Source organism: Abramis brama (genome assembly GCF_963993115.1).
Source record: "Abramis brama genome assembly, chromosome: 1".
Taxonomy (NCBI): Eukaryota; Metazoa; Chordata; class Actinopteri; order Cypriniformes; family Leuciscidae; genus Abramis; species Abramis brama.
This window is the reverse complement of record NC_139963.1, coordinates 20096850-20112591: the sequence shown is the minus strand read 5'-3', so window position 1 is coordinate 20112591 and position 15742 is coordinate 20096850. Positions and strand designations below refer to the sequence as shown.

Here is a 15742-nt window from a genome sequence, read left to right as displayed (position 1 = left end):
TTTGAATTAAAACTTTTTACTTAGACTTTTTATTTAGTTTATTTGGACATTAAGGTCAAGATGCAACAGTGTTTGCAGCACATTTTACTTTTGTAATTTGTGTATTTCTGAGTGAGAATATGCAGAAAAAATGAGAGGAGGACATTTGTTTAATCCGTTGGGTATTAATTGGATGGTGAAATGTTGGCATAACAAGCAAGAATGAAGGTTGTTGGAGCTAATGGTTTGAGAAAGTAGACGTCAGCCTAAGAAAAGTCGCTTCAGAATTTCATTGGGAAAACATGCTGACTACTGCCTCTTTTTTTTGTGTAACCTAGTTATATGGTTAGACTGATTTAGTCGTACTGAATAATATTTTTTTGTGTGTTGAGTAAAATCAGTTTGTTTATGAAGTGCAATCTGCTGTTTCATCGCATGCAATCCAAATTCTCTTATTTACCTGTAAATCTACGATAAAAAAAAAAAAAATCAATGTCAAAGTAGTGTCTTCCATAGAGATTCTTTTCTGCCATCGACACATGTATAAATTTTAGTGTTATAAACGTTGCCAGAAAAATAATTTTGGTTGTAATCTGACTGAGACATAAATGCTGCAAAACTTTTATGATTACCAAAACATTAGTTGTTCCTCATATTAGCAATGTTTTCATGCATACATTTTATGATGATCCGAATGAATCCAATGTGAGGCTTTTCAGTCCGAGCCACCAATCCGATTACTAACGAATTATTAAGGCTCAAATAACCGTAGTAAATGTTTACTGCATTAACACATTCACAAACTTTTTGTTTTGACTTCTTTCTGTAGCGCTTCAAACCTTAATTAGAAGGTCAACCACCATTAAACCCCACCATCCCTGGTAATTCACACCCATTTGTTTTCTTCCATCTAGGCAGTAGGCGACTGAGATGGGCGTTCATCTAGGCTGTCTCAGCGACACACTGTGGCTGCCGTTGCTGCTGCTGCTGTATGTCTTCTCCGCCCCCCGCTGCCAGTGCCGACCGTTCGGGATGGTTGAGCCCACCGTGAACGTGGCGGTGGTGTTCAGCGGCTCCGCCTACCAGTTGGAGATCAAGGGGCGACTGAGCCGGGAGAACTTCCTGGACCTGCCGCTGGAGGTGAACCCCATCACTGTGCTGGTGAACAACACCAACCCGCGCAATCTACTGACGCGCATCTGCGACACGCTGGCTGCTAACAGGGTGCACGGGGTGGTCTTTGAAGATAACATTGGGTCCGAGGCCGTGGCACAGATCCTGGACTTCATCTCCACCCAGACGGCCGTGCCCATTGTGGGCATCAGTGGGGGATCCGCCGTTGTCCTGCCTCACAAGGTCAGAGTCGAGCACTGTGCCAGTTTCTAAAGTTGCTTGACCTGGATGGGTAAACTCTGATTTCTGGGCGTTCATACATTCCCCCAGAGTTCTTTCACGGTCTGCATCAAAGATTAGTTAGGGAAAATGTACATTCAGCATGCAAAAAAACCCTGACTGGGTCATCGAGGCCCTGATGTGAAGTGGAGAGGTCCTGAATCTCCCAGAAAGGGGTTATTTTTGGCTGACTGTCCATTATCTCGCTAATTACAAGGCTTCTTAGCAAATGTATAAATAAATGGACATGAAATATTGATTTGAGATGAAATAATGTTATTATTTTAGAAGAAAGAGAGCGCCATGAGAGCACAGCTATGGAGGGAACTTGGGACAATGATCTGATATACTCTACAGTTTAATGGTAAATAATTATACAACTATGTTTGACCCCAGAATCGAGTATTCATAATAGCATTCACTGCGTCATAATAAAAGTCCCTATAAAAGGACTTTTGAGCTGTTTTCACATCTTACTAATTGTATTCCTCTAGCTCAAAACAGTAGAGCATGGCGCTAACAAAGGCAATGTCATGTGTTCGATTCCCAGGGAATGCGTACCCTTATAAAAACATTTGTAACATCCATAAATGTACTTTTTGTTCTAAAACTGTGGTATGTTTGCATCATCAACACGAGTAGCTTTCCTGTAGTTTAAACAGAAGAGCATAGCATTAACAATGCCAAGGCCATGGGTTCAAATCCCATGGAATGCATGCACCTATAAAATTAATACCTTGAATACAGTGTAAGTTGCTAAAAAAAAATTACTTATGGGTCGAAACTGCGGTATGTTTGCATCATCAACACGAGTAGCATTGCTGCAGCTCAAACAGAAGAGCATAATGGTGCTAACATGGGTTCGATTCCCAGAGAATGCATGAATTGAAAAATAAATGTAGAGCTTGAATACAAGTCGTTTTGGAAAAAGCGTCTTCTAAATGCATAAATGTTAATGTTATGAAATAAGTACCACCATGAACGGTACTGGCAGTTGTTTACAACTGTTGCTAGGTAATGACTTGCTGTGTTATTAAAATATTTGCTGCACACCCAATAAAACAACACTTTCAACACTCACGTCAACTAAACAAACCAATCTCTGGCATCAAACAGATTTGGTCTGCACCAAAATCTCTAGTGTGAAAGCAGAATTAATTGGAGAAGCTGGTTGATTTAATTGGCGATTATAAAATTTGTTAATACAATACTCGTGCGACTGATGAAAATTAATGAAAAGGTCAAATTAGGCACAAGCAGAAGTCTCTCAATGCTAAAATGTCTTGGGACGCAGCATTGAGTCCAGTGTTCATTTCCAGAAACCCTTGTTTTTCAGCACAGAACTGGGGAAATAGTGGCGAATTAGAGAATCTTCATTCATCATGTTTTCATTATTTACAAGCTCAATTGGTTTCCCCTGCTTGAATATAGTTTGCAGGGGTTGGTTTTCCAAAGTTTTGTAGTGCAGTCAACATGATTAAGCTTTAATTTGCTTTACTTTATCTTTTCGTAGATGATGTTTAGGGGCGGATAAATATGAAATTGATAATACCACAACGATAGGCTGGAAACATAGTGCATTTAAATAATGATGCAGCAATCTGAATGAGTGTGCAGACTTTGAAATCCATGTATCAGTTATTTTGCTTACATACATTATCCTGCAGAATTTGTCATATTTATTACATAATTTTAAAAATAACTGCCTCAAATAAAATAAAAAATAATTTCTTTCGAATTTTTCTTTAGCAATTACTTCTGGCAAGGACCCTGCAAATTTTAGACCAATCAGATTGGAAATGTCTATAATTCACTCTTTGTGTGTTTGATGATAAGCGTCACAGTTTGTAGGCAGTCCATCATCAGGGTTGCCAGGTGCCAACAAGGTTTTCCAGCCAAAAACCGCGAGAATGCACAAAAAAACGCCCAATTTTTTTTTGGCTTGTTTCTCGTTTAAACACATTGAAATCATTAACAAGCTTTAAAATTACCCATTTTTCAACTTAGCCTATACGATTTTAGAAACAATAGTTAATCAAATGAACGTAAAAATAGGCTACACTGATTTTTTTATATAATATTTTACGATTTTAAAATCAATTTTTTTTTTTTTTTACAGAATATTACCGATATTAATTCAAATTAAATTGCTTTATTTTTGCCCTTGCTTATAGATGAGGTTGACAGAAGTTAGCCACTTTCGTTTCAACAGAGGATGAAATATGTGTCGTTACAGAGCTGCACGATGTATCTATAAAAGACTGTGATCTCGATTCAAACACTCACGCGATCTTCTTCCATTTCGTCTGTCTATTAAACCTTTGACAAAATCATATCGCAACATTCAAATCTGTGTTGGCGCAGCTGCTGACCCGGAGAGAGTTGTCATGAGACCATAGTGACTGTCAGCTAGATAAGTTTGAAAACCCCGTGATCTAGTGTGTTAGTTGAGGGGCGCACGTCAGTTTAGGGGGCACGTCAGCCAGAGCTGTAGTGTGTGTGTGTGTGTGTGTGTGTGTGTGAGTGAGTGAGTGAGTGAGACTGCTGTCTGCTGAACATTGGGTCGCAGGAAGAAGGATCTGAAGTGCCGGTGTTTCGGCAACAAAAACCCGCCGAACTGATCTGAAACCAGCCCAATTTCTATCCACCCGCCCAAACCCATTTTTGCCCGCAAAACAGATTGTAAAACCGCCCAATTGGGCGGTAACCCGCCCAATCTGGCAACCCTGTCCATCATAGAAAATTACTGCACACATATAAGTAAGATTCTTCTACAAACCACTTTAATGTAATTTCTTTTTTCTTGCAGTTTGTCTGGAGTCTGTGGTTATTTGTGAAAGAGCCTTGATATGGATGACTCATTAGAGATCTATAATACATAAGGAGTTTTAACTCCTAGCTGCTCCATCCTCTTTCTACATGCGTCACTGTGTTGGCCAGACCACTGCAGTGAAACAAAGATCAGCTGACCTTTTGTGTCAGTTCAAAATGGAGCTGAGAGGGACAATAGATTATCCCCGTCTGTTTTATTGCTTCTATGCAAATGGCTATGAACAATGACATAGAGCAGGTCCAGGAATAAATATAGAAATATAATTTTTATTTAGGGAACCATATGAAGCTATGAAATGGACTGTTGAGGTCTAGTTTATGGCATCTAGTGATTTGAAACTGTTGCTTTGTGATTTTTGCCATCTCACTGTATTTATATTCAAAACACTCCTTGAATAGAACAGAATATTCTTTGTTTTTAATGCTTAATCCATTTATCTGTCTATGAAAATCTTTATTACTCAAGGACTGCAGTGCAAAACGGCTAGCTAGGTCCAACTTTAAATAAATGTTATTGCATTTTTGACCAGACTGAAAAAAAGTATTAGATTTTTACGCATGTTCTGAATGATAAATAGATTAGTGTATACTGTATTGAAGTCATCAATTCTGTCAAACTGAAGCTGCAAATTGAGTCTTTTATTGTCTTTGAGGTGGTATTTTTATGCATAATTATCCCAGACTATTTACGGTTGTTATGATGATCTGTATTTGTTTGAAACCAAGTAATATTGTGTTTATAGAGCTTATTGAGATGAAAATTTAGGATTTCTTAGTGGGAGAATCAAAAGCAAATTTCTCTCAATGGCTTTCCTTTTTATCCCACGTTGTTTTATAAGAGATTTTTTTTTTTACAATCCCAGATGTTTTGTCTGTGATGTGCTTATTAACTTTTGTCTGGTACACTGTCATAATCATGAGAAAATTAGTTTGTCATATTTTCACCATCTGAAAACATGCATTTATAAAACACGAGCTTGCACAACAGATTTGGATATACTAGCCAGCCTATACAAAATGTACTTATATGCTTTTAAAGGCATATTGCTGTAGTATGTGTGATATGAATCCTAGGATGGGGGTTTAAAGGGTTGAAGTGTTATTTCCTAGCTCTAAGTTTAAAGCTTTCATTGGCAGGCTGGCACTGCTGCACCCAGTGGACTGTTGACAGGCATCTCAGGTTCTGACTGATGAATGCCACCGTCACACCAGATGGCTTCCCTTCTGCACACCTTTCCTGAATATAGTAAGACAGAGAAATTCCATCAGTCTCCCTCGCTGCAGATCTGGTGGCCTAAATTGTCTCAATCTGAGAACTTTATGATGGCATTTAGTGCCACGTTAAAAGGGAAAAACTATGATTCAGAAGAAAAAAATATGTTTTGAGAATAATCTCATAATAAGCCTTTTACCAGAGTGTAACATTTTAAAATTAAAGTAGTAATATGTTTAAACCCTAACAAATTTGTTTTTTATCTAGAGTCGTCAGTTTCTGTAATCAGTGGTAAAAAATGAATTTGGTCTTCCACTGTCTTAGTACATTGCCATGTTTAGTGTTTTTATAATTGTTTTTCTTAGTCAATCCTCTTGAATGTCATTGTTTTGGCAGTAGATAATGTTTATGACAAGGTAAATGTGAGATTGGTTCTCCTTGGTCATTGTTTTTGTACTGTAAATTGCGTTCAGAGATTTAGAATAATGTCCCATTTGACGTTACTTTCCTTGCAACTTTATTGTCAAAATATTGAAACTTCTGATGTCGCAGCCAGAAGGTACATTAATCAGAAGTGTGAACTTGAGTTCATCTGTGAACAAGTTTGGGCCATATTTTACTAGTCTGTAATGAATAAGTGGCAGGCATGCAGAATGTCCACTAAAACAAAGTTCCAAAACAAAAAAACACTTTATTTTACGGTTCATTTCTCACTATTATCTAGTTGCTTATTAACATGCATATTACTAGGAAATTGGCTATTTTTAAAGCACATATCAATTCCTTATTCCGCATGAGAATATTCTACATCCCTTAATCCTACCTTATACCTATAAATACTGCGCCAAATACCAAATAATCACATTTAAAACCTTAAAATCCAGCATCCAATCAAACAAAACCATTGGCTGGATTGAAAGCACTCAAAACTGCAGGACAAGGTCAACATGACTTTAAGACACATTTCCTAGTACTTACAATCAGTGGCTGATTAACAGAAATTACCTGGTGTATGTAACCATAGTAACCTAAAATACTACTGTGATAGTGTGGTGAGACACGGACAAATACAAATGTACCACTTTCCCTCTGGGTATTTGTTATTACTCTGATTGATTAACTGAGTTATTTCCCCTTCATCCAATTTCCTGTTTATAAGACGTCTGCTTCAACAATAAATGGAGGGATATTAGTATAGAAACTTACTTTGCTCTGAGAGTTTTGTGCTTCATAACAATTATAGTTTGTAACATTATTCTGTATCCCTCTTACTGAGCCAAACATACAATAGTCATATGGCTATTCTGGTCATCTGTTACCCTGAAAAACAAAGCCATTCCTTTAGACATTCATGATCATGCCTCTGATTCTAGGCAACAAACCTGAATCCAATTTAGTCAACAAAAATTCATTTATTTGGATTGTGTTGTTCTTGCAGGCCGCGCACAGAATCTAATCTCGTAGCGAAGCGAGCATTCAAACGTCAACCATACGACGAGAATGAAATCATTGTGTATTTCCTCTCAGCAGTCAATCATGGATCAATGCGCGCTCATGCTGCTTTTGGCTGCACAAGTGGCATAGACACAGAGAGATCTGGCAGACGACGTTAACTGGTTTCAGGCAAGAGGAAATAGAATAGTAAATTAACTTAATTTTTTTTTTTTTTTTTGCCAATATACCTTTATGATTTCTTCATACGTTTTTTTGGTTGACTGTGTTTGTCTTGATATTTGCTTTGCCTAGATGCTCCTCAGAGACACAGAGGAGAGATTTGCTTTATCTTGCCGTGCACAGAGTCTGTGTGAGTTCAACGCAGTGGACTCTCTATCTCTCTCACACATAGAGGGACACACAGAGAGAAGCTTCCTTTGGAGATAAAGCATTCATATGCAGCTAAACTATTATATTTATCTTCTGACTAGACCAGGACACCTATAGTTGAGTAATGAGGGGAGATATCTAAAGAAAACCAGAGAGAAAGGGTGAAAAAGTGAGTGTGTGATTGTGGGTTATAGACATGAATAGCACTTTTTGCTTTGTGGATTCTTAGAAATTAAACTTCTCTAAAACACACTCCAGTGTTGGGGATAATGTATTACAAATAACGCGAGTTACATAATCAGATTACTTTTTCAAGTAACTAGTAAAGTAACGCATTACTTTTACATTTATATCTGAGTAATAAGTAACGCAAGTTACTTTTTCCCATTTATTGACCGACAGCTCTCCTGTCCTGTCATGTTGAGAGAAATCATGAGTAAGCGCAGAGGTGTTTGAGTGGTGTGTGAGCATGATGGTTATTGTAGTTCTGGACTAAATTTTAACATGCATTTACTCATCTCACTTGCACAAAAACACATTCAGTATTCCTCAAAATGAAGAAACAGTGAAATGCAAATTTACACAAATATATTATTTGAATATTACGCAAACGAGCATCAAGTAAATGTTAAATTATACATATGTACTTTATGGGCCCTATCATACACCCGGTGCAATGCAGCGACAGACGCGACGCAAGTGTTTTTTGTTAGTTTCAGCCTGACGCAGTTATCATTTTCACGTCCCGCTGCACGTTGTTTAAATAGCAAATGCATTTGCGCCCATTTGTGCGCCCATGGGCTGCTGGTCTGAAAACGAGGTGTGTTCAGGCGCATTGTTGGCACACAGATTATTACACACACAGGGACTCGCAGCAGCAAACAAACATGCCACATACACTGAAAAAAATGATTCGTTGAATTTAATCAATTTTTTTATCGTAAGTGGTTGCACACAATTGATTTTAGCTACATTTAAACAAATGTATTAAGTTTAACTAAAATTGATTAAGTTCAGCTTAATGCATTTGTTTAAATGTAAATTTTAATTTTAAGTGTATTAAAAATAAAAGGATTACAATGTAAAAGATGATTATTGTGTACATAAAGATATGGTGTAATCCGGCTTGTCCCGTAGATGGTCCGCTTGCGCACTTTAACCTTGCGCACAAGCAGATCCATTTGCGACTGGTGTTCAGTCTTTCCGCTTGCAAATTCCGGCATGTAAAATAGCGAATCCGCCATGGCGTGAGCGCAACTGGCTTTTAAAGGGAATGGGATATGGGATTATATATATATATATATATATATATATATATATATAAATAATACTTAACTGCCTTGATATTTTAGGTTTCAGGTTCATCCTATTTGGGGGTCACTGAAAACCCCTGCCATAGATGTGACAGCACTCGGACAAATGTTGTTGTATTTACCTACAATAATCAGCCACCATTGGCTAAAAAATCTGTCAGAATCAATAACCTTACAAGCAATCTACTGACAGCTTTGGATGTTTGGCCAACTCTAGTCATCCTGTCAGGGTTTCATCTTCAATTGAAATGAGTCACTACTGATACAAGATAAAGTCATTTAAAAGTCTTTAGAACTGCAATCAAGGTGAAGACTCAAATAAATGTAGTTCAAAGACGCAGATCTTTATAGTGATAAATATTGAGGTCGATCCTGTCAAAATGTTCTGACTCCCTGCGGTACCATTGCAGACTTCAAGATTCAGATCTGAGATCTAGTAATATAAAAATAGGCTTGTAATGTTGTAATGGGACAAGCTTATAAATACCTAACCCATCATATTGCTCTAACTGTTCTTTTGTCTTGCACCTTGTAGGCTATTTTATTTTTTATTTTATTTTTAATGCAATGGTCATTCAATGACACTAGCATTCAAGCATTGTGATTTTTAGAGCAGTTAAAGAGGTCAGCGAACAGGTGGAATAAACCGGAACGTATTCCGTTTACAGGCTTACCCTACTTTCCCAATGCTTCTGAAGGACATCACTGTGTAACACTGAAAGTCTCTCGCAGGAAACGGCTCAATATGAATATCCTCTGGTGGTATCAGTTGGCCTTCATCTTCTAGAGAAAAACTCGAGTTTAAATTCAGTCACCGTTTACTTTTTCTGAAATGATAAATGCTGTAATACACACTATAAATATCATCTGTCTAAGCTCTGCCGTTTATCTGAGATGTTTGCAATCTTTCTCTTGTGGAAAAACCTTTTATAACCAAATGTCATGTTCAGGGAGGTATATATTGGGAAGTGTGGGATTTTAGACAATTTAATTGGTAGTGTAATCTTATATTTTTGTCACATCCTCCATCTGGAGTTCCCATGAGCTCCTCCAGAGGGCACTTCTTTTGTCGCTGTGTTAATATTAAGTACTACATTCCCCACAATCCTTTGCCTGGACTCATTATGGCTTCATTCAGTACACCTGTGTATTGTTACCTTGTTTGCGCTGGCTGTATGGTGTCCTCCCATGCATTTTTTTGTGTTGTCTTGCTAAAATGTTACCACTCTGTGTCTTAACTCCTGTATTCTTGTCCTGGATCCTGTGTTCTTGTCTTCTGCGTGCGTCAGTGTGTGAAGTGATGGGAAACCGAGGCTTTCTGAAGCATTTGAGGCTTTCATCAAATTGTGCTTAAAAAAGGTTCATTACTGGAAGCTTTGCGCATTAGTGACACCTGGTGGCCACACGTCATCAATCACATGGTATTGTCATTTCAATACAAGCATCTGTACAGTGTGTGATACAATAGTGCTTAGAAAACTGCGGTAATGGTATCAACCGTCCCATCACTAGTTGTGTGTATTTTACCCTGTTTGGATGATCTTGATCTCAGTATGTTTGGACCTTTGCCTGCTTTTGACTACTTTTTTGGATTACCCTTAATAAAGACTGCCTTAGATCTTCAGCCAAGTCTCAAAATGATATAACTGTTGTGCATGGATGATTGGGCATGCAACCTCAAAGTCGAAACATGTTTTGCCCTTAATAGTATTGAAGAATGTAGTTATGGGTGATATACTGTATATAGGCAATTACAATTTTTAATTGCCATGCAAAGTTTTTATTGTAAACTCATTTGCAGGGTGTGCTTTATCTGTGCTACATTAAGCACAATTAAATAACTTTTATAAAGCAAATAGTTACGGCTCTATAATTTCATTGGATGAACTGCATTCACAGTTGTTTTGAACAGTCATTATAACAGTACAGAACACACTTTTGACTGAATATCATTTTGATTCTATATTTATGTTATGCTGTTGTTTATTCAGATGATGGTGATGATGATTATATAAACTTATATTAAATATAATATTATTATTTAGTAGTTAGTACGCTATAGTAATATGTATTTGTATTTATATTTAAGTTTATAATAATAATAAAACCAATATAATTATTATTATTATTAATTAGGATTATATATTTTTTTGTATAATGAATATATAACTTATATAATTATTACAATAATAAAATATAATTAAATTAGATGAGCTGCATTCAAAGTTGATTTGAACAGTCAATAGTACACAGAACACACCTGTGACTGAATATAATATTCAAAAATAATGCATAAAGTTATGTTAGATGATGATGATGACGATGTTTATTATTACTATATGAATATAAAATGATATAAAATATAATGATATAAAATAGTATGGTAAAGTAATATGCAAGAGTTGTTATATTTAATTTAGGTTTCTTATGATAATAATTGTTATCATATTATTGTTACTATTAATTATTGCATTTAGACAATGTTTTTGGTTTTATACCATTATGAAATCTTGATGCGAATGTTGATTTTTACAGCCAAGAGCCATATGGAGAAATGATGTCAAGCTCTGACTTTCCTGTGTTTCTGACAGGGTGACGGTTCTACTTTCCTTCAGCTGGGCTCTTCCGTCGAGCAGCAGATCAATGGGATGTTCAAGATGATGGAGGAGTACAACTGGGACAGTTTCGTGGTGGTGACCAGCCTGTACCCAGGATACAACACCTACGTGGACTACATCCGCTCTTTTATCGATACATCTTACTTCCTCTGGGAGTTGCAGGACATCTTGACGTTTGACATGTCGGCCGACGGCATGAACGACCTCCGTGCCCACCGATTACTTCAGCAGATCGACGCGCAGGTGCTGCTGGTTTACTGCTCGCATGATGAGGCCCAGTACCTGTTCACCATGGCCAGGGAAGTGGGTTTGGTTGGTCCGGGGTATATCTGGTTTATCCCCAGCCTTGCAGTGGGAAACCCCAATATATCACCTCCAGACAGCTTCCCCATTGGATTGATCAGCATTATCTCAGATCGCTGGAAGATGAGCTTGAGAAACAGAGTCAGGGATGGTGTAGCCATCGTCGTGAAAGGAGTGGAGAGCTTCCGCAAGCAGAGAGGGTTTATTCCTGATGGACACATGGATTGTCTGAGTCCGGTTCGGCCATCCACCAATGACAGTCTCTACAGGTGAGTTTTCAGAGTTTTATTTTGGTGGAGATATTAACCTTAACCTTTAGGTTCATACATTCAAAAACTAGGGATGCAATGATAGGCCTATTAGGGGTCCTATTTTAACGAAGTGGTCTAAATCACACAGAGCAAGTGCACTTAGGGCGTGTCTGAATCCACTTTTGCTAGTTTAATCATGGGAAAAGTGGTCGGCACATCCGGCGCATGGTCTAAAAGGGTTGTCTCTATTCTCTTAATGAGTAATGGGTGTGTTTTGGGCGTAACGTGCAATAAATCAGAGTCTCATCCCATTTCCTTTAAAAACCAATTGCGCTCGCTATTTACATGGCGGAATTTGCAAGCGGAAAGACCAAACGCTTCTCCAGAGAGGAAACGGATCTGCTCGTGCACGAGGTTAAAGCGTGTGAGCAGACCATCTACGGGTAATAAGCAGAGAGGACACGCGTTGTGGACCCGCCTATAGGCGCACATTACTAACGCGATCTTTAAATAACAAAAAATATATAATACTGCGCCATTGACTTTAGACCAGGTTTCAATTGGTCAATGGCGCAGTCTATTTCAGTTGCCTCAAAATAGCAATGCGCCAACAATGCACCCGAACACACCTCGTTTTCAGACCAGCAGCCCACGGGTTCAAATGCATTTGCTGTTTAAACAACGTGGCGCAGGACGTTAACAGGACGTCAGGCCGAAACTAGCAAAAAACACTTGCGTCGCTCCTGGTGCTGCATTGTGCTGGGTGTATGATAAGGCCCTAAAAGTCTATCTATAATACCGGTAATGATCTTCATGTTATGGCTGATAGTGAGCCTACGTTCTGACGTACAACCCAGAAGCGCTGCGCTGTTACACTATTTTGAACTCACTCGGAGGCCCAAACTGAAGCAAATGAATATTGAATAAAGTCGTTATTTTTGTTTGTTTTTGCGCACAAAAAGTATTCTCGTCGCTTGAGAAACTTATGGTTGAGCCACTGTAGTCACTTGGACTATTTTAAACATTGTCTTTACTAACTTTCTGGGCCGGCAAGTTTCAATAACATGTAAGCCTATGGAGGAGTGAGACAGCTCTCAGATTTCATCAAAAATATCTTATTTTGTGTTCCGAAGATGAACGAAAGTCTTGCGGGGTTGAAACAACATGAGGGTGAGTAATTACTGACAGAATTATCATTTTTCTGGGTGAACTAACCCTTTAAAGTCCATCAGAAATAGGACACTATATGAATACCTTTGACATGACATTTGAATGTACTTTGATTTGGGACCCACTAATCCTAATACCGCTTGCTGTATAGATGGGATTGAATTGAGATGCAGCCATGGTATAGGAGAGATTTTGAACAACAGATAGGGGATCCAATGGGGAAATCCATGTGTACAATTGTGGTATGTTGTGAAATCTACTATAAGGTTACAAAAACTCCTGACCCAACAGGGTCGCATAAGCAAAGTTAAGGTTGATGGATATAAAGTGACAGGAAAGTTTGAACTTCTGCCAACAGTTTTCTGTAGCAGGGCCAAAAACCAGGGTGCTCACTTTGCTGCACATTGCCCAGTCTGTGCCATCCGGATTTAGATACAGGGATCAGAGCGAAGATATAACGTGTGATGTGCCCTTTCTTGCCAGGGCTGCCCAAAAGAGCAATCTGGTGCCATCTGTGCCAGGGAGCACAACAAATCCTATTTCGTCAGAAAATGTTTTAATCATCCAAAGGGGGCCAGAGTTTGAGCGGACGATACAGATAGAGGTACTCCGTGTTTGGTGCAGCCCAAGGTCATTGGCTTGTAAATCATGCGGGAGATCTATGAACCTGTGTTTGCATTGCTGTGAGATACCACAAGTGCATTTTATACCAGTATCAAAGGATGAGTTTACTCACCTTCATGTCGTTCTGAACCTGTATGTTATTTTTTCTGTAGAGCACATAAGTAGAATTTTTCATACACTGTTCATACACTGAAAAATATATTTTTGTTCAAGTTAAAATATCCCAAAATCCTAAGTGAAATTAGAAACATGTACTATACTTAAGAAGCAACACTGCACCGCTCAACATGTCTGGCCATTGTGTTGACGTGCTCAACATGTATGTCTGTGATGGGCTACAATGATGAACTCTTCAAAAACATGTTGTCTTTGACGCTCTTCATCGAGCGTCAACACAGATACACACGGGAGTGTTTGAAAGCGGCGTCTACTGTATCAGCAGATCCGTCTGTTAGTGGATATATTAAAGATCCTCTGACAGAAGCCTGCTTTTAAACGAGCGTATCTGTGTAAGCGATCGATGAGGAGCGTCAAAGATGTCATTGTTGATCATTGTAGGTGTAGCCAATCACAGACATATATGTTGAGCTGTGGCCAATCAGAGGTGTTTAAGAATCCGTTCAAAATGCTGGTATCGTCACATTTAAAAATTTCAGTACACCTTGGTACCGAAGTCGGTACTTTTTGACAACTCTAGTTCATTGTAAATGGTTTATCCGTGCACATCTTTTTTTCATTTTTTTTTCATGTGCCCTCGTAATCTTTAATCAAAGTAACTTTGTTGAAAAAAATCCTAAAAAAAAAAAAAATCTAAAATTACGAGAATAAAGTCGTAGCATTTCAAGAAAAAGTAAAAAAAATTCGAGAATTAAGTCGAAATATTTTGAGAGTAAAGTTTTTTTTAGAAAAAAAAATTACGTTGTGTTTCAGGGCTTCCGTAGATTTCAGTGGTGATTTTAAATGTGAAATTTCATCGTAAGCTTGGTGAACAGAAAAAAAATATTTTTCCCCATTCAAAAAGAGAGGAGCTGTACTGAAATAGCTGCCCGAGAGGCATTTCAAAGATGGCCGCCGACTGAAATGACTTGCCTTAAAGGGACTTTGTATTTGAGTTGCTATGGAGAGTGTTCTAAATCATTCACATGAGGTTACATGACGGTTAGCATACTGTCTTAGAAACAGCCGCCTTTGTAGGCAGCGAGGCAGCTCACTAGTTTTTAGAACAGAGCTGAACACATTAACATTCCCCCCGGTAGAATGACTTCTTGACAATATAATCTTGCTTTTGAGGGGATTTATTTTCTCGTTACTCATTCAGTTTTGGGATATAGGCTAAAGATAAAATGCCACTGAAATGAACTCGATCCAGGCCAGTCACCCTCATTATTGATGGGCTGGTTTTAATTAAGTCTGATTTTAATGCTCTTGCGATTAAGTCATTTTACCTGTTAATGAGATTACAGCAGATTATCAGATTATGCTGGCTTTTCACACAGATGACACTTAAGCGTGCCCATAATACTCAGGGGGCTTTCATCACCTCCGCTGGGACGCTGTGTGTGTGTGTGATGTGTATAGATGAGATGAGGCTGTCCAATATCCCACCCACAGCGTCCCCCAATTATGGTGCATGATGAATCATGTGCCTGTAATTATCTGATTTAATAATGCTTTGAGCATAACAGCAGATATTTTCAATAACATGGGCAGTGATGCAATGTTCAGAATCAAAAGTGTATCAGACCTTCATAGTGCTAATGGAGTTTGTTCTGATAATATTTTCCACTTGATCTGGGGTGCTGTGTAAACTTTAGCTGTTCGACTACAATAACAATATTAGTGCCAATGTGTAAAAAATAGTATGAGTTTTTTGGGGTTTGTATTATGAAGAGAAAATGCTCTTTTTTATGTACCATTCACAAAAAGACAAAACAGCTCAGGTTCAATGCTAAGATTATCAGTCCAAATTCCAGAGACTTTATTTTTTTATATTCCAAAATATAATAGAAACCACAAAATCTGTCTGGAGTACAAACAGAGGAACAAGAAATGAGCTGGATGATGGGTAATAATGTTTAAAAATAGATTCTATATTTTCCGAAGAGAATGTTCTGAATAGTCACTGCCCAGATGCTAGGGTGTTACCAAGGTGTTGCTGTGGTTAGTAAGATGCTAAGTGGATTTTAGCACATTGCTATGTGGTTGCTAGGGTGCTCTCTGTGG

The 15742-nt window shown here is 38.1% G+C and overlaps 1 protein-coding gene across 3 annotated transcripts in view; it reads left to right on the top strand.

Annotated features, from left to right (window-relative positions):
• Nucleotides 1–15742, top strand: part of grin2ca (glutamate receptor, ionotropic, N-methyl D-aspartate 2Ca) — a 66722-nt gene that overhangs the window by 18863 nt on the left and 32117 nt on the right. For 2 of the 3 annotated variants that reach the window (XM_084130376.1, XM_084130375.1), the window contains exons 3-4: nucleotides 894–1335; nucleotides 11145–11743. In XM_084130376.1, the coding sequence (XP_083986502.1) occupies nucleotides 910–1335; nucleotides 11145–11743 (1025 nt within the window). In that variant the 5' untranslated portion in view covers nucleotides 894–909. Of the gene's footprint in view, nucleotides 1–893; nucleotides 1336–5340; nucleotides 5450–11144; nucleotides 11744–15742 lie in introns of those variants that run through there. The other variant, XM_084130377.1, reaches the window with a different exon arrangement.